Source organism: Myotis lucifugus, unplaced genomic scaffold (genome assembly GCF_000147115.1).
Source record: "Myotis lucifugus unplaced genomic scaffold, Myoluc2.0 scaffold_41, whole genome shotgun sequence".
Classification (NCBI taxonomy): domain Eukaryota; kingdom Metazoa; phylum Chordata; class Mammalia; order Chiroptera; family Vespertilionidae; genus Myotis; species Myotis lucifugus.
In genome coordinates, this window is record NW_005871089.1 from 4,993,690 (window position 1) to 5,013,494 (window position 19,805).

General features: G+C 44.3%; 1 protein-coding gene across 6 annotated transcripts in view; it reads left to right on the forward strand.

Moving 5' to 3' along the window:
• PML (promyelocytic leukemia) overlaps positions 1-19,805 on the forward strand; it is a 66,197-nt gene that overhangs the window by 11,588 nt on the left and 34,804 nt on the right. For 5 of the 6 annotated variants that reach the window (XM_023753100.1, XM_006087850.3, XM_006087856.3 and 2 more), the window contains exons 3-4: positions 12,180-12,760; positions 14,203-14,273. In XM_023753100.1, the coding sequence (XP_023608868.1) occupies positions 12,180-12,760; positions 14,203-14,273 (652 nt within the window). Of the gene's footprint in view, positions 1-12,179; positions 12,761-14,202; positions 14,274-14,821; positions 16,500-19,805 lie in introns of those variants that run through there. The other variant, XM_006087857.3, reaches the window with a different exon arrangement.

Below are 19,805 nucleotides of genomic sequence, written 5' to 3' on the forward strand. Positions count from 1 at the left end.
AGCAGGCAGGTGAGCAGTTAGGAGCCAGGGTCCCAGATTGCGAGAGGGATGTCCAACTGCCTGGTTTAGGCTCACCAGAGATCGGGCCCTAAACCGGCAGTCAGACATCCCCCAAGGCGTCCCCCAATTGGAGAGGGTGCAGGCTGGGCAGAGGGACACACACACACACATACACACACACACACACACACACACACACACACACACCCGCATGAATTTCATGCACTGGGCCACTAGTAGGGTATAAGTATGAACAGATACAGCCCTGGCCCTCCGTGAGGTCACAGTCTGGTGAAGGAACCAGGTCTGTTCTTAACGTTCTGGGCTGCAGGGTGCTATGAGGAAACCCACTCACCATCGTCAGTCATTCTGTGCTTTGATAATTCCCTTTATTATACTGCCCTTGAGTTTACAGTCTCCCTTGCCAGTATCCCTGTCTGGTGTGTGCTCAGTCAGTTTAAGGGCAGAAGAAAGAGGAAGGTAGGCACAAAGGCAAGTGATCTCAGAAAAGGCCACCTGTCCAGCCTAAATCTGCTGGGGAAGGCAGCTCCAAGAGGGTGTCAACATAGCCTGACATATAAGGAAGGAGAAAGGGCATGGAGGTGGGAGGAGCAGGCCAAGGTAGCATGGAGACTGCTGCCTTTCAGGAACTGCAGGTAAAGGTGTGCACAAAACAATATGCAGATGATGTTTTGTTGAGTTGTACACTTGAAACCTGTATGGTTTTGTGAACCAATGTCACCCCAATAAATTCAATTTAAAAAAAAAAGAAAAGAAACAGCAAATAAGAGGTTGCTGAATTTAGACCTTCATAAGACTCTAATTAACATTTATTGTTACCTCCTTTTTGTACAGTGCTCTTTATCCAAAGATAAACCATGTTATGAGTTGGTGCAGGAAAAGAAAAGTCTTCCATGAGATTTGTTTGAGACTCAAATTTAATAGGAGGAGGATGCAGAGTATTAGTAAAACACACAGTGCTTATAATATAGATACACAAATAAAAAGAATTCTTTAGATAAGGGGGCGGGGAAGTGTGCATTTAAAGCAGAGGTTGAGGTCAGACAAGATGAGCTTGGAGGAATCAGGGCTCTATCCTATAATTTCCAGGACATAGAATGTTCTCAGCTTGCTCCTTTCTCATGCAATTTACTCTTGTTTTACCAGTGAATGACTTATAAAACGAAGTGTACATGTCACCCTGTGGGACTCTGTTGGAAATCCACTGATGGGTGTGAATGCAGAGAGTGGAAAGATCAGGTCCTCTCTGTTCTGTGCTACTGTGATTGAAATGGGTGAATTTGGGAACAGGGTGAGCAGTATTTGCTTCTTTAGCTGCATGCTTATTTATATTTCCCTTCATTCCATAAGTAATTTGAGGAGATTTACCACCATGCTGTTGGATTTGTGTGCCCAACAGAAACTGAAGCAAAGAATCTGAACCAAGGAACAGTGAGCCCCATTAGGAGACGGAGGTCATGGTGCAGGTGGGAGTGAGATCTGCCAGAGTGAAGAGATGAAGGGGTGGGGAGAAGGCCAGGGCCTGTCTGACCTAGAGGTCAAGGTGACTTCCACCCTTTCCATCATGTGTGATAGGGACGCTGAGTACTCTTCCCACCCAAGAGTAATATGGGTCTAGGATGCAGGTGGAGCTGAGACCATGTCTGGGTGTCATATCTCAAAGCTTGACCAGATTGAGTGGGGTAATTAATCCAGGGCCACCAGGCTTGTAGCCAGAAAGAGCTTTAATTACAGTTGAGTGGAGAAAACAAAAGACTGATTAATAAAGTTTGGGAGGTATGATGAGATCATAAACTGAGAAAAAAGTCCCCAAGACCGGAAGTTGGAATCATTGGCAGCAGGCTGGGGAGAGGCATGCTGGGCAGGCCAGGGAAGGGTTCCAGGGCAGAGGTGGATATATATCATGCAGTGGCAAAGCTTGTGGCAAGGAACGGGAGGTCTGCTGGCTAAAGAGAAAATGGAAAAGACAGATCCTGATGGGTCTGCTTAGGGTGGAGGTGGGGGGATCCAGGAGTCAAGGGTGCAAACTCTAAGGAGCACCCTTGCCCTCTGCATTCTAGGTGTCTGGCTGGCTTCTCATCCCTTCCCTGTCTGGTGCTCTCCTGGTACCCTCCGTGAAGTTATCAGTAAATTTGCATCTTATTGGATTGGTGATCTCTCTGGGATTGAATGCAGGCCTAAAAAGAGCATCCATGGGCAGATAAAAGGCTGCTCCAGGAGTTAGGACACTGTCAAATGACCCACTTTCAAGTTTTTCTGTGAATTCACCCAGAAGACTTGGTTTCAGAGCCAGGAACAGCTGCTTTTCCTTTCATGGGGTGGGGGTAGGGGAGATCGAAGGTAGATTTAGTTGAATAATATGTGAGTAAAAGGGATCCTCCCCCCCTTCCCCCCATGTGCCCTTTTATGTTTTGGAGAAAGAAGCAAAAATTTAAAGTAACCCGCTCTGACCAGTTTGGCTCAGTGGATATAACGTCAGCCTGCAGACTGAAAGGTCCCAGGTTCGATTCTGGTCAAGGGCATGTATCTTGGTTTCGGGCACATCCCCAGTAGGGGGTGTGCAGGAGGCAGCTGATCCATGTTTCTCTCTCATCGGTGTTTCTAACTCTCTAGCCCTCTCCCTTCCTCTCTGTAAAAAATCAATAAAAAAATATATTTTAAAATAACCCAAGCCAAGATCTCTGCTTTCTCCATCTGTAAAGAGTAGGCTTTGCTGCTCAGGGATGGAGGCCATAGACATTTGACAAGAATTTTTAACAGTAAGACTGGAAAGTAACAGGCTTTTGTCATTGATTTCTAACTCATAAGATTAAACTACCTGGAACCACATCCATCCATCCAGCCAGCCATTGAACAATCTTTTATTGAACTTTTATTTCATGCCTGACACTGTGATAACTGTTGCTGGGAGAATAAGAATCCCTGTCTTGGAAGTCTAGATCTATGGAGGGTTTCTGTCTACAGTAAGTTGTGGGTACACACAGCCCTGTGCTCTGTGTGTACGTATTGGAAGACACGGTCAGATAAAGTGCAGAGGCAGTTTTAAGGAGGGGAAAGTTATGTTTAATTGGGAGGTTGAAAGAGTTGACATTTGAGCTGTACCTTGACCTTAAAGGTTTGTGTGTATTAGTTTCAACTAAAACAAATGTATAAATTAGTGGCACATGTTTAGTTAGTGGCTTGAGCAAAAAATGAGTGAATGACTTAAGAAAGTGAATAGGTGTAGAGCTGGCCTCTGGCCTAATCTTACTAGATATTGAAATTGTGTCACTGGGACCTATTTTCTTTGTTTTTTTTCTTGTGACATGGATTTCCTCCAGCTCAGCTCCATCCTTCTTGGCTGCCAAATGATTGCAGCAGCTCCAAAGGTTACACAACCTCAGCCTCAAATCCAGTGTCAGAGAATAAGAATCTTTTCCCTCACGGGCTGAGAATGGGGAGTGTGGGGCTCCCTAAAGGTGAAGTCCAGTTCTGCATGGTACAAAAAGAAAGAGGAGTGTGTCCTTCACATGTCAAATGTCCAGCAACCACCGCAAGTGAAAGCAAAGAAGAGGAAAGATTCCAGGTGTGTGGAATGCAGTGGAGCAGAAACTAAAGTGCAGAACAGGTCTGCTGCCAGCCTCAAGTGAAGCTCCCTGACCCTTCGGTGCCTGGGCAGCCCCTTTCCAATAGGAAGCTTCCCTTTTCCAACCTGGTCAGAGAATGGACAGTCTGGTTGGATTCAACCTCTTGTTAACACAATAGAGCACTGTCCTATCTTTTGAGATATTTTTCTTGTGCTGTTACCTTAAGTCCCACATTCTCCTGCCAGTAACATTTACTGGCATGTAAATTGTTTGTATCACATGAGATTTTTGAGGAAGAGAAAACTGTTATCCTTGTATAAATGAGGCAAGAGGTGAGAGCATTCATGGGAGCTAACCCAAACAGGAGGGCTTGCCCATGGCAGGGCCACACGGGATGCCGGATCACCTGTCTGCAGACGGTGCTCCTTTCCTGCTGCTGCTGGCCTCTGCATTCAGGCACTCATCAACTAACAACAGGGCGGAGTTGCAAAAAGGGATTCTATAAGTCACTTGTTTAGAACTTAGAGTGTATTTCCCTTAGAATTAGATTATTAAGAGGAAGCACACTATTCAAGCAGTATTAAAATTTATTTTCCTTTACATTAATGAAAGGAAAAGGAACTGAAGTAAAATTGGACCTGCTAAGCTTCAAAGAATATTTCTTTATCCTAAAATGTTTTCCTAAAAGATCTCTTTAAGATTAAGTAAAACAGCCCTCACTGGTTTGGCTCAATGGATAGAGTGTCAGCCTGCAGACTCAAGGGTCCCAGGTTCGATTCCAGTCAAGGGCATGTACCTTGGTTGCAGGCACATACCCAGTAGGGGGTGTGCAGGAGGCAGCTGATCGTTGTTTCTCTCTCATCGATGTTTCTAACTCTCTATCCCTCTCCCTTCCTCTCTGTAGAAAATCAATAAAATATATATTTAAAAAAAGGTTAAGTAAAACAATTATTAAGACATTAAGTGCTTTTAATGAAATGCTTCCATTTCAGACAGTAGTGACTGAGCCCCTGCTGTGAAAGGTCGGGTGGTCCCCTGCCATGTATCCAGCCTTGGTTCCATGTCACAATTGTTCCAATGGACAGCACTGCTCCTTTTACTTTGACATCACTTTTCATGGTTGGATGCATGTTGTCAATCAACAGTTTTTCTTCCCAGAAGGACGTCTGTGTTCTGAATTCCTAGTCTCTTGGTGTTGAGGATGTCTGTTGGTGGCTCTTATACTTGAATGACATCTTGCCTGAGTCTAATACTATCCCTGCATCACACGTTTTCTTTTAGAACTTTGTAGACTTGGCTGCATTGTCTTCCAACATCAACTGTTCATGAGGACCAATATATTTGCTTTTTCAGTCTTAATGCCTAGAGATCTTTTTCATTCTTGAAGTTTATTAATTTAACCAAGCTGTCTTGGTGTTGAGCATTTTGTATCAAATTATTCTGGGATCTGGCATGCTCCTTCAATCTAATAATTCTGTTTATTTCAGTGAAGTTTTCTTACATCTCTCACTTCCTCCTTATTTTCCTCTTTTTGCTCTATTACCATTAGTATTACAATTTTTAATTTATTATTTTAAGTTTTTTTCAGATTACTAATCTGAACAGTATTACTACAATTTGGGGGAACTTACTTAATGACTATTGAATGAGTAATGAAGAGCAAAACGACAGTATACATTCAAAGCTACATAAAATCATTGTACACACATTGTTATCAGGTACTTGAGAATATCAAAATTGTTTGTGTCACATAAAATTCACTACCTGTTTCTATGTCACCAGATTCTATTAACATTTAATTATTAACTTTAGTCATTTAATTTTCTAACAAATTCCTGTTTTGGCATATTTTATAATTTGGATTTATCCTGCCAAAGCTGTTAGAGTTGGTGGGGTATTTCGAGATTGGCATGACTAAAGAGAAGAACTGCCTGTTTATACCATATTATTTAACTCATATTGTATGAAATTATTGTTACCTTAATTATTAAGTACCATTTTTCTTATTTGTGGTTTTAATTAATTGATTGTTTTAGCTATTTCTATTTCTTGCCATTTCATTTCCTGAAATTAGATCAAGTTTAAATAGCTTGATAATCACTGTACTTATCTATGTGATAAACTTTGTCTTACTGTCTTGTAACATTTACTGGCATGTAAATTCATGTTGCATTAATGTTCACTAATATAATTGTAGTGCATTTACAAAACTCAATAAATTTCCCCAAGTGACCTAAACTCAATAAATTTCCCCAAGTGACCTAACTGTTCCCAAAAGTGAATCTCCTTTATGAACATATAACTTACATGATTCTTTAAAAATGTCTTGCACTTGATACTCTTCCAACTGTACTTCTGAGGTGCATCATTGCCGTCTCCTCAGCATATGACAATAATCACATTTTAGAAATATCATCTTGGTGGCACTGGGAAGGGTTGATTAGAGAGACCAGAGGCAGTGAGGCCTATTGGGGAACAGTGCCAAAGGAGATAAGCCCTATTGGGGCAAGAACAAGGCAGTAGCACCAGGAATTCATTTAGAACCAGATTCTGCCTTAGTGACCTTTATATCCTATCCCCACACCCGCACATACTAGTCGTTGGTACTCAGTAAATGAAGATAGAATCAACGAGTCAATGATGAGTACTTGCTGAAGCAACAGAGGACAGGGAGGAATCTGGAATTCCCCCTGGTCTCTGGCTTGAGTGACCTTTGAGTTGTAGATAGTGCCACTCACTGCCATAAAGAGGGCAGGAGGGGCAGGGGTACCACACAGCAGTGCATCTGCTACCTGCTGAATGAGTTATGTGGCCTAACAGAACATTGTATACCATGGATATACTAGCCCTATGTCTTGGGAGCAGGGACCCACATAGAAAGACTAAGGAAGAAAAAGCACAAATTTTCTTGTCCTCATTCATAGATGTGGAGCCAGCATAAGACAACAGTGTGAAACAGATGAGGTTTCTTCCATTCACCTTTCCTTGCTGCTTCTCTTAACTAGTATCTTAACTAGTATCTTTAGTATCTTCCTCTCAGAGCCCGCAGATTCTCCCATCTCAGTCACCTTCTTCTCAACCAATGAATAGTTGGAAGAGGGAGGGCCATAGGAATAATGCTTTCACTCTCTACAGGTATCCCAGGCTCTATAATTACCTATCTCCTCTCCTGACTTCAGAAGTCTTATTTCCTCCACTGTGTCACCAGGGCATAGCAGGAAACCAGTCTGATTAAATGCATTCCATACAACAGTGTAAATGACTGATGGGTCCCTTTAACTGCCCTCTAGCTAATTATTTGAGTTTCCAAAGGAGGCTGCTCCTTTTGCTACTTCTCCAAAGTGAAAGCTCCCAGTCCACTCTTGTGAGGGGGCGCATAGAGGTGGTGAAGTGGGGAGTTTTTCAGTTGCTGTTCAGGCAAGCCAGGCCCTGCCCTGAAGTCCTACTCTGGGCTGGCTGTCCTCCATTAATCCTATTTTTGTAGGGCTTTTGCTTCCTGCGTTTCTGAGATACCCTATTTCCTAGAACAACAGAAGTAGCCTCCTGCTCTGGTCCCAGCAGGAGGTGCGGCTGGACTGGGGTGGCTTGTCCATACTGGGAAGGGGACAGCCCAGGGACCCCACTTAGTGGTGACGTTTCCTTACTGTCTGAGGTTGAGAGGTTCACCCACCAACAGTGGGGCTACCCATGTGTATATGTGTAGTTAATGCCCCCTCCTTTTTAATGGCTCCAGAATGACCCATGTGTACCTGGCATCATGCTGGTCACCTCACATACACCAGCCTATCTTTGTCCTTGAAACAAGTCTATAAGAGAGGCATCTTTTTTTTTCCAAATATATTTTATTGATTTTTTACAGAGAGGAAGGGAGAAGGATAGAGAGCTAGAAACATCAATGAGAGAAACATCGATCAGCTGCCTCTTGCACACCCCCTACTGGGGATGTGCCTGCAACCAAGGTACATGCCCTTGACCGGAATTGAACCTGGGACCCTTCAATCCACAGGCCGACGCTCTATCCACTGAGCCAAACTGGTTAGGGCGAGAGAGGCATCTTTATCCTGATTTTATGGATGGGCAACTTAAGACTCAGAGACAGTAATTTACTCAAGGCCTCTTAGCTAGGAATTGAAAGAGCTCAAATTCAGGAGTCTATCCTCCACCAGAACTCAAACCCTTATGCTTTCAGGTGGCCTCTGGCATGACAGTTTAGACAGAGGCAGCTTTAGGGTGGGAAGACAGGAAACATGTTGGGGTTTCATGTAAAATATTAACAATGTAGTCAATTCACTGTACAGCCATAAAAGGGTAAGTGAAACAGTACATCTCAGGGAAGAGGAGAAAGCTTTGTGGTAATTCCTAGAGTGGATATTCTTCAAGGGTTCCCCATTGACTCCTATTTAAAATCCAAATTCCTTTGCCTGAAATTAACTTTGGAAACTTTTGGAAAATCTAAATAGGTGAAAAGATAAAGAGGTAACTCTTATCAATATACACCTTTTCTTTTCCTTACTGCTATCTCTGTAATCATCTAAAACAAAATAAATAACTCTTATGTCCCTTAACTTGCTTTTCTTACTATAGGATGCCGTGAATATCTTTCCAAAAAATATACAGTTTTGAGTTCTTAGATAGTTGCATCTGTTGATTGTATGACTTCTTCCATTTCTTTTGTGGTTATAAGGTCTTTACTATTATGAGAATAGTTAGTCAACTATAGTATATCTATGGAAGCATCTTCACATTTAATTATGTGAGTCATCAGAAATGTATCTTGGAGTGTGTATAAAGCAAAGCTCTAACTTGATCCGCCCCCCCACCATACCAGCCATTTCCCCCTGATTCCAATTATTGAAAACCCCTTTAATAGCCATTAGTTTGGCATGCTTTCTTCATTGTATAAAATATTCTTGTAGATGTCAGAGCCTATTTCAGGGCTATCTGGTCTGTTCTGCTGATCTTTCTCTTGAATTTAATAATGAAAGTTCTAGAATGTGTTATAGGACTAGTTCCACACTTTTAATAATGAAAGTTCTATAATGTGTTATCTAGCAGAGAAAATTCCCCTTCCTTACACGGATTTTTCAGAAATTTCTTACCTGTTTGATCCATTTATTCCATCATGTAAAATTTAGAATCAGTTGGTTAAGTTTCAAAATCTCATTTGTAAACTTTTGCTAAAATCTCTCAGACAAGCTGCAGCTGGTGACAGCATGCCCCAAACCTGTCAATAAAAGGCCCAAGACCTGACACTAGCATCAGCCTGCCTTGCTTCACAGCTGGGCCTCCAAGCCCAATACAAGTAGCAAATAACAGCTGTCCGCAGATCTCTCTGTAGCTCCTGCCAGGTGGCCCAAGCAGTGGCTGACTTTGCACCTCCCTGGAGGTCCTAAAGCCAGTGCACCCAGTATACAGCCTCAGACCATAGCAGATTACAACTCTACACATCCACAAGCGACACACACAAGAAGCAGATTCAGTGAGCACCAAAGCCCCACTGAAGCAAGTCCTGCTCCATAGGGGTGTTTTCTGCACAGCATCTCTCCCACTATAGTTGCAGCTGGTCCTCACAGCCAATTGGCCTAGAGGTCAACTCCTCCCAGTTACACCAACAGCAATCAAGGTTCAACTACAAGACTATGCACACAGCCCACACAGGGGTGCACTTAGAGTGCTCAACTCAGGTGATTGGGGATGCTGAGTCACTAGGCCCTACAGGACACATACTACATTCTGCCAATCCCAGGAGACATAGCAGCTCTACCTAGTACATAAAAACAAACACAGGGAAACAGCCAAAATGCAGAGACAAAGAAACATATCAAAAATGAAAGAAATGGAAGCAAACAAACTACTGGATACAGAGTTCAAAACCATGGTTATAAGGATCTTAATGAGACTTTCAAGGATCTTAGTGAGAATGTCAAAGACATGGAAAAGGACCAGTCAGAAATTAATACAGTAACTGAAATAAAAAATAATTTACAGGGATTCAATAGTAGAGTAGAGGATTCTGAGAATCAAATCAGTGATTTGGAATATGAGGGAGAAAAAAATCCCAATCAGAAGAGCAAAAAGAATCCAAAAATATGAAGATGGTATAAGTAGCTTCTGGGACAACTTCAAGTGTACCAACAATTTGCTTTAGGGGGGTGCCAGAGGAAGAAGAAAGGGAGAAAGATATTGAAAACCTATTTGAAGAAATAATGACAGAAAACTTCCCCTACCTGGTGAAAGAAATAGACTTACAAGTCCAGGAAGTGCAGAGAACTCCAAACAAGAGGAATCCAAGGAGGCCCACACCAAGAGACATCATAATTAAAATGCCAAGGGTTAAAGACAAAGAGATCATCTTAAAAGCATCAAGAGAAAAGCAGTTAGTTACCTACAGGGGAGCACCCATATGACTGTCAGCTGAGTTCTCAACAGAAATTTTGCAGGCCAGAAGGGAGTGGCAAGAAATATTCAAAGTGATAAATAGCAAGGAACTACAAACAAGAGGATCAAGCCCTGAGACTTTACCTTCTTGGGTGACTTTGGAAGGTTGAGAGCCAGCAACGCTGAGGACCAGTGCCTAGTGCTCTGATTTTGGAGTCAGGCAGACTATCAGGCTTTCTGTTGTCAGTTCTAGGACAAGTTAATCTCAGTAATTGAGGCCAAAATGGCCCCGGCTAAGAGCCTTTCTCCTGGCCTTAGGTGGGCTAATGTATTTTCATTGCCGGTTAGAGTAACAATATTTCTGGGAAAGTAAATAACAATATTTTTCCTGGTAATATATGAAGCAGTGTTGCAATGGTTAAGAGCATGGACTCTGAGCCAGACTGCTTGTGTTTTTATATTAGTTTGCTATTGCTGCTGTAACAAATTACCACAAACTTATGGGCTTAAAACAATACAAGTTTATTATTGTGTATATCTGGAGATTAGAAGTCTGAATTGGGTCTCATTGAGATGAAATCAAGATGTCAGTAGAGTTGTCTTCCTTCTAAAGTAGGGGTGGGGAACGTCTGGCCCATGGACTGTATGAGGCCCTCGAAATCATTTGGTCTGGCCCTGCCGAGGCATTAGGGGTGAATTTAATGTTTGACCACCTGTAGCAGGCTAATTTTCAAGCTGATAATTTTGTATGGCCCAAGAATGATGTTATAAATATCTAAATGGCCCTTGGCAGAAAAAAGGTTCCCCACCCCTGTTCTAGAGACTGCCTGCATTCCTTGATTCATGACCCACCCCCTTACATCTTCAAAGCCAGCAGGATAGTATCACTTTGACCTCTGCTTCTATGATCACTTCTCCCTTCTTTCACTCTCTTGCCTCTTCCCTTTCCTTTATAAGGCCTCTGTGATCACATTGGGACCATCCTGATAATCCAGGATGATCTCCCCATCTTAAGATTCTAAATGTAATCATACTTGCAAAGCCCTTTATGCCATGTAAGCTACCATATTCACAGGTTCTGGGAATTGGTACACAGATGGGGGCCATTATTCTGCCTACCACAGTTTGCATCTTACCACTTACTAATTGTATGACCTTGGACAAGTTGTTTTTTTACCTCTTGTTCAGTTTCCACATCCTTAAAATGGGCATAATAGTTTCTGCCCCATAGGATTTTGGGAGGATTAAATGAGTTAATATTTTATCATTTATGATTGTGTCTGACACATGGTAAATGCTATATAATTATCTGCTAGCTGAAATCTATTAAAAAAATATACACATTCCTTGATCTAGCAATACTTTTTTTGGTCATCTATTTCATAGAAGCAAAAGCATCCATGCATTAGGCTACATAAAGTATTGTCCATATTGGCCAAAAAGAAAAAGAAAGAGGAAAAGAAAAAAATGCATAAACAGGAAGTCATTGTTATGTCTGTTAACAGGAGAATGACTGAATCAGTTGTAGTCCATCTGGAATATAATGAGCTATTAAAGAAAATACATTAGCTCTATACTTAAAAAACCCAGAATAATATCCTAAATGAAAGTTAAATTAGAGGAGAAAGTTATGCATGATCTCATTTTTTAGAGCACAAGTATCAACCCCCCAAAATTGCTGTATTTATTTGAGCCAACTTTTAAACCTCTGAATGTCTAATTTTCTTCATCTGTGAAATGAGGATAACAATCATTCTCCCCTAACTGGCTAGATCTAGCAAGGATGAAGTGGGATGAAATGTATCAAGTCCTTAGGATCCTGCAAGCAGCTGCATAGTCTGGATATTTGTGTAAAGTGGTTTGTTTGAATGGAGAGAGGTGTGAAAGGATGTACCCAGGATGGTTACCTGGTTACCTCAGACTGTGGGGAAAGGAAATTCAGAAGTGGTGGGAAGAGATGATTGATGTTTTAAAAATGTCTTTGCATTGTTTCCTGGATGGAGACTACTAGCCACTGTTACTTTAGTAACTTCCATATTCTAATGTTTTATTGGTAGTTTGGATACTACCACCATAACAACAAACACTGAATTGGGGAAAGCACAAACCTGGAAACAAACCATGATTCAAAATTTGTCATATTTTTAAGAGGAATGAATAAAAAAAGGGGGGAGCAGGAGAGCCCTAAATCAGGCCTGCTTTTTACGTCCGCAGCATCTACTGCCGAGGCTGCTCCAAGCCGCTGTGCTGCACTTGTGCGCTCCTGGACAGCGGTCACAGTGACCTCAAGTGCGACATCACCGCAGAGATCCAGCAGCGGCAGGAGGAGCTGGACACCATGACGCAGGCATTGCAGGAGCAGGACAGCGCCTTCGGCATGGCACAGGCACAGATGCGGTCAGCTGTTAGCCAGCTGGGGCGCGTGCGCACCAACCTGGAGGAGCTTATCCGCGCACGTGTAAGCCAGCTAGTAGCCCATGTGCTGGCACAGGAAAAGGAGCTGCTGGAGGCAGTGAACGCGCGGTATCAGAGCGAGTACAAGAAGATCGCGGGCCAGTTGGGCCAACTGGATGCTGTGCTGCAGCGCATCCGCACGGGCAGCGTGCTCGTACAGAGGATGAAGCGCTATGCCTCGGACCAGGAGGTGCTGGACATGCACGGCTTCCTGCGAGAGGCGCTCCGCCGCCTGCGCCAAGAGGAGCCCCAGAGACTGCACGCCGCTGTGCGCACTGATGGCTTCGAAGAATTCAAGGAGCGCCTGCAGGACCTTGTCTCTTGCATCACCAAGGGGACAGGTAAGCTGGCCTGTTTACCATTTAGGGTTTGTGCCTTGCTGCTCCCTGAGGAAGGCGGGGCAGGAAAGATCATTTCCTGTGACGGAAAGGGAAACGGGCTTTTTTATTGTCTCTTGGGTTTGACCACATCGTAGGTTCCAGGACGCAGGATAAGGTGGAAAGGAGCCCCTGACTTGGGGCTGCAGCCACTCAGAGGGGTCATGTTTTACTAATGTACAAGACCCTGTGAATTAGCTGTGATCTTGTGACCCTTGGGGAAGTTAAGAAACTACAATGCTGAGAACTAGACCCAGAGGGACCGACCACTCCAGGAGATTCTCTTAAGCCACCTGTGTTCAGCGACAGAGAAGTCAATTGGAATATGAGGTCACGCAGATGTAGACTGGGAAAACCCCCTGGGGTGGCTGGGTGCTTACCCCAAAGAACACTATGGCTCAGTGGAGATTATTTGCCACCAGAATGGCCTGCCATCTGGACCAGCTGCCACTTTGTGGGCCCTGCCTGGTATTGGGTACTTGGGAGGTGGAAAAGAGCAGACCAGTTCCTCACCTCAAGTTGTCCAATCCAACTGGGAGACAAAATGGGGGCATATCACATAGCCGGAGACAGAGACTGGCTCTGCAGTCCGAATTCAGGCCAAGAGCTGGATACGGCGGGGCACTTTGAAGAAGCTTTCAAGGGGTGGGATGTGCGGGGGCCTCCAGGGCGAGGAGGCTTTCATGGCTTTTTGAGCAAATCTCTGGGGTGGAATCTGAGCTCTGCACAGCTGGTATGAAAAAGGGGAGGGCAGCTAAGAATCTGAAGGCCTTAGGGCGGGTGTCAGTGAGAAAGGGCTCACTCCTTCCTGCCCTTGGAGTTGATGGATATGGGCTCATAAAAGTAAAGTCTAGAGTGGGCACGGACTTGTGCCTTCTCCATCAATGCGGTTAATGTTACCCCGTATACAGGAAATGACCCCACAGACGTTTAGACAGCTTGCCTTGGGGGTTGTAACTGGGCAGTGACAAAGAAAGGAGTTACATATTTTAATCCAAAGCATGAGAGATTTAGACTAGATTTAATAAAACCCAGACTTCAGGTCAGAAGTATCATGGAGAAGACAGCAAGCAGTAGCACCTTTAGCATTGTACACATATTGCTTTGGTGTTGGCCTAGAGGTGGAGAGAGGTGTACTTGTTTGGGGCCAAAGGCAAGTGCTCACTGATGCTAATGCCACCCCTTTCTCCCTCTGGCCGGGTTCATGCCCACTGCAGTCAGGGAGCTTTCCTTCCAACTCTTCGCCCCTCCATGGAGTGCCCCAGTGTTGTGAGAGGCCCTGGAGCATGGGTATCCAAGAAAAGCAGTAGGCACATTCCCCCCCTTCCCTCTTTTACTGTCCCAGGCCAGGAGCCCTCTCACTGGGAGTGTCCCTAGCCTTCTATGACCTTCTCTGTATTCTGCAGATGCAGCTCTACCCAGGAGAGCCAACCCAGAGGAGACCAGCACTCCCAGGGAGCCTTCTGACGTTGATCTGGTGAGATGGGTTTGAGGTCTGGCAGGGAGGCGGTACAGTCCAGAAGGTCAGGCAGGTTGAGAGTTCCCCTATGTCAGAAAGGAAACCGAGTTTTGTCCCTGTATCTGCAGGTGATAGAGTAAGGAGAATACCTGGAAAATGAACAGCAAGTGGCTGGACTGGAGTTTTCAGTGGGAGAGAGGATTGGTGGCTTTCTCTGGGTTCCTAAATGCCACAGTAGCTCTTGGTGGGACATGAGCTCTTGATGGGTTCAGGAGCAGTTAAGCCTTAGGAGTGGACAGAAGACAAAGGAGGTGATCACTGATGGGCACTCCTGATGACCTCTCCCTTCCCTGCACCCCATCCTGGATATTTGAGTCTTTTCAGCATGGGGACCTTTCCCTCTTCTTCCCCCACACATGGTTCTTGGAAAGAAATGGAGAATGAGGCCATCCAGCAGCCTGGGGTCGAGTGGTATGATTTCAGGGTCAGCATATATCCACGAACCATAGTTTCTCAAGAGTTGGAAGCTAACCATTCCTCCTCTAATGTTTGCGTTCCCTTTGCAGTGCCCCTGACCTGTCACCGTTCAGCTTTCATGCACACACCCTTAAGGACAGGAAGCTCACTCATTCTTGAAGGCTGTCACTCCCATCTCTGGACTGCTCTGACTTAGAGTGTTTCCCTGGGTAAAAATGCAATGGCGCCCCTTTGACTTGCCCTCTTGGGTGCTTGCATGCATGGCACTCTCCACCAGGATCCATTTCCTCGGTTCCTTCCTGAACCAGGTATCTGGTCTCCTCCCCATCCTGCTTATCCAGGTTTGCGTGTGCCTGCCTGTCCAGAACTGATCAGACATCCATGAAAAGCAGGTCTTCTGGTGTGGGTGGTCAGGGTGGCAAGCCTTCCTGGATTTGCTTTACTATAGCATGGCCCATAGGAGAGGGAGAATGGTGAAGGCTAAGGCAATCGGGAAAGGCTTCCTGGAGGAGGTAGGACTTTTAGATATGAGTATTTTATAGCTAGGAGAGAGCATAGAGTCTAAACCCCCCTTTTACAGAAGATGAAGCTAATATCCAGAGAGAGGGTGTGGCTTAACCGGAGGCCTCATGCTGACCTGGGGCGGGACTAGAAGCCAACTCCTGCCTTGGGTATCACATCCCTATATACTGTACATAGCTCCGAAAGTGACCAGAGGAAAAAAAAAGACATTTTAATTGTTGGATAGGAAATATAATCATATGGTCAGAAATAAAAACAGAGAGAGAAATGTCTCACTCCCATCTTTGCCCCCCATCTGTCAGTTCTTATGCTCACATACCTATCTTTTTTTAACATTACATTTCCTTCCAGAATTTCTTTATGTAATTATAAGTAAAAACAATTATAGATATTTGCTTTTTCCATTCTCTTTTTGCACATAGATAGCATAGTACCATGTATATATAGCATTGTGCCTCAGGCTTTTTCACCTCATCAAATATTCTTTCCTGGTGCCTTTTTGCACTTGCATGGTGGACCACTGACTATAGCAGGCTTTATTCAGCCAGTTCTCTGTTGATGTATATTTAGGTTGTTTTGTATTACATACAGTGCTAGGATAATGTCCCCAAAGAAAGCATATGAATAATAGTGGAAAGTGCCCTGGGCCCACAGATCTCAGCTGTCTTCCAGGTGCCAGTTGCTAGTTGATGAACAGCAAGAAAGCCCATACTGTCCGTGTAAGGTCTAGGCATTTTGCCGTGTCTTTATCTTGAGGTGACATCTCACTACCCACTACTAAGTAGTTTGAACTTGGAGCATGAGAAGAATGCTCTTTTTTGCAGAGCCTCTTGTGGTCTTTAAGTAATAGGCTAGAGGAGGGGGTAGGTAGGCAGGTGGAGCTGGGAGAAAGGAAGGGAGTAACACTGTGAGTGCAAAAGACGAGCGAGGCAGCTCCAATGAGGCAGGCAGGTCTGGTTTGTTCCAGGAGACTCAGGTCCATCACCCAGGAGGAAGGCAACTCCTAGATCCACGTCCCTGTCTGGGCCTCTGGTGCCAACACTCATCCCTCCTGAAACTGTTGGTTAACTTTTATTACAACGGTATGCTTAGGCAGAGGTGACAAAACATGCCCACAGGTTTAACTAGGACTTCTGGGGGAGCGGGGTAGCTCGGGCATCTCCCTCTTTTGTTTCTCATAGACTTTTTTTGCAATGATGTTACAATACTTTAATGAAAAAAATAAAAAATTTTAAAGCTATGAAACATTTATAAATCAGTCATCATGATATTTTTTTTCTTACTGAGCCTCATGTGTCCTCTGCTTTGTTAATGTTGGGGGTGGGTGTCAGGGAGGGTAGAATGGAGGCAAAGAGGAACAAACGCTGCCTTTGAGGAGTTCACGGTCCAAAGGGAAAGGTCTTTTACTGACCAGCAGCCTGTAGAGCCAGACATGAAAGGTAGAGCAGGATCTTTGCAACTTAAAAAAAAAAAGTTTTTTAATGGTGACAAAATACACGTAACATAAAATTTACCTATAAGTGGATTGGTGGATTATATGGTAATTCTATTTTTAATTTGTTGAGGAACTGCCCTGCAATTTTCCATAGTGGCTGTACCATTCATTCTACATTTCTACCAAAAATTGGGGTTCCAATTTTTCCACTTTCTCGCCCGTACTTATTTTTAATGTCCCCATTGATATTTTAGAGAAAGAGGAAGGGAGAGGGAGAGGGAGAGAGAAAACATCTATGGGAGAGAGAAACATTGATCAGTTGCCTCCCGTATGCACCCCACAACCCAAGCATGTGCCCAGGGATGGAGCCTGCAACCCAGGCAAGTGCCCTGACTGGGAATTGAACCCACCTTCTTTCAGTGCATAGGACGATGCTCAACCAACTGAGTCACACTGGCCAGGGCTACTTTTTTTTAAAAAATATATAATAGATGGTTTAAACTTTTTGGCCACCACCCATTGTAAAAAATATATTTTACATCTAGCCTATGCTCTGTAGACATACACACATACCTTTAGTTAAAACGGAAGTTTTGCAAAACAAATGACACTTATACATGGGATTACTATATTTCCTGTTCTATGTAATATAAAAAATGCGGGTCATGACCCACTCGATTGCTTTCATGATCTACTAATGGGTCACAGTAAATATAGTTTGAAAAACACTGGCGTAGAGCACTCACTATAGACTGTGCACTTCCCTGGAGTCAGAGATTATCCATTCTCTGCCCTTCCCCTACACAGGCTTCATTCTCTGATCCCAAGACAACTCTCCTCCCTTTTTGTAAATATGTTGTGCAAAAGAAACCCAGGAATGGGGGAAGAAAGAAGTAAGTCAATCATTATAGCAGACAGCGGAGGAGCCCACAGCCCACATCAGAGCACTGATGATACCAAAAAGAGCCCTGCCTGGCTCCGGTCCGGTACCCGGCACGTGGCCCCGTTGTACTGGGCCTTCCCTGTCTACCCAGCCTGGGTTTGGCCAGATCATCGCTGGTGTCCTCTGAGAGTAGGCCTGGCCACATCTGTCCCCACACAGGAGGGGCAAAGCTTGTCCCCATTAGGAAAGTATCCCGGGCCTTGTAATCTCACAGTCGGTCACCTGGCTTTTCCAGTGCAGCTCTCCTTGGTGAAGGGCCCCTCTGCTGTGACGGAATGCCTTGCTTTCACTCTGTGGACAGACTGCGTGCTCCTGACTGATGACCATCACATAGAATTTGAAGCACCAGTGGTCAGGAGTGTGGGCCTCTCCTTTCAAAGGAGCACTTCCCACATAACTCACTCATTTTTAACAAGCCGTTCAGTTTCACACAATAGGGAAGGGTGGCAGGAGGGATGTAAAGGAGGCAGAGACTGAAGAAAAGCGAGTTGCGCGGGCACTGGAAGGGAATTTCATTTCACAACACTGTTCAAACCCTAGTCCAGGCCCTTATTAGGTCTGTGACCGTAGGCAATAATTTCCCCTCTCTTGTGCTTCAGTTTCCTTCTCTGTAGATTTGTGATAATCATAGGGTGGTACTTACCTCTTATTTTAAAACTATATTTTTATTGTGGTAAAATTCACATAAGGAAACTATTTTATTTTTTTAATCTTTATTATTGAAAATATTACATATGTCCCGTTTTTCCCCCATTGACCCCCTAGAAAACTATTTTAATCATTTTAAAGTATAAAATTCAGTTACATTTAGTACAGTCACAATCTTTTTTTGTTAATCCTCACCTGAGGATATTTTTCTATTGATTTTTAGAGAGAGTGGAAGAGAGTGAGGGAGGGAGAGAGAGAGAAAAAACAACAACACATCAACATGAGAGAGACACATCAATTGGTTGCCTCCTCGACCAGGGTCGGGGATTGACCTGCAACCCAGGTACATGCCCCCGACTGGGAATTGAACCCCCAACCCTTTGGTATGTGGGCTGATGCTCTAACCACGGAGCCACCAGCCAGGGCTACACTCACAATCTTGTACAACCATCCCAACTATCTAGTTCCAGAATATTTCCATTGCCCGAAAAGGAAACCCCGAAGCCATGAAGCAGTCGCTCCCCATTGCGCCCACCCCCACCCCCTGGCAACAACCACGCTGCTTTCTACATGTGTACATGTAGCTATTCTGGGTATTTCACATGAATGGAAATATACAACATGTATCCTTTTGTGGCTGGCTTCTTTTCACTCAGCAGAATGTGTTCAAGGTTCATTCATGTGTGTATCAGAATGTTATTCCTTTTTATGGCTGAATAACACTCCCCTATATGGGTGTGCCACATTTTATTGGCAGACATTTTGGGCTTTTGTGAATAGTGTTGCTGTGAACATTCATATGCAAGTTTTTGTTGAAACATCTGTTTCCTGTTCCTTTGGATACATACGTAGGAGTAGATTTGTTGAATCATGAAAATTCTGTCAGACTTTTTGAGGAGCTGCCTCTACTTCACTTAGGGATGGGTACATGAAGCACCTGCACTGAGCCTGGCACAGAGGGGGATAAAAACACTCATCACCATCAGGTACTAAGTGCCAGGTGCTCTTTCTAGCATTTTACTTCGTAATGTACTTCATCCACACTGCCTGGGGGGCAGAGAGCATGCTTATTCCCATTTACAGAGAGGGCCTGAGGCCCCAGGAGTTTGAAGTGATTTGTCCAAGATGCGTTAGTGGCTATTCTGACACAGGCAGAGTTAAAGCCCCTCGGGCAGAGTGAAGGCCACAGGGAGGCCAGTTTCAGCTCAATGGAAGGGTGTCCTTCCTATTACAACTTGGCTGCTGTAGAGGAACTGGCTCCTGCAGCAGTGAGCGTTTTGTCCCTGGAGCTGTGTGGGCTAGATGTCGAGCAAGCCTGGAGGAGTTGTTGGGCAGTGATTCCTGGATGCGAGCACCTCAGGGTCATGAGGTACAGACATGGAGGGTGTGGGGAAGACTCCTGGTCCCTAAGGCCTCTAGGCTTTGGACTGAGCAGCCTGTACCTATGGCTGGGTGAGGCCTTGGGAATTGGGCTGACCCTAGGCCTAGGTTCCCAGCCCTTATCCTGCTGCATAGTCATTTCTGA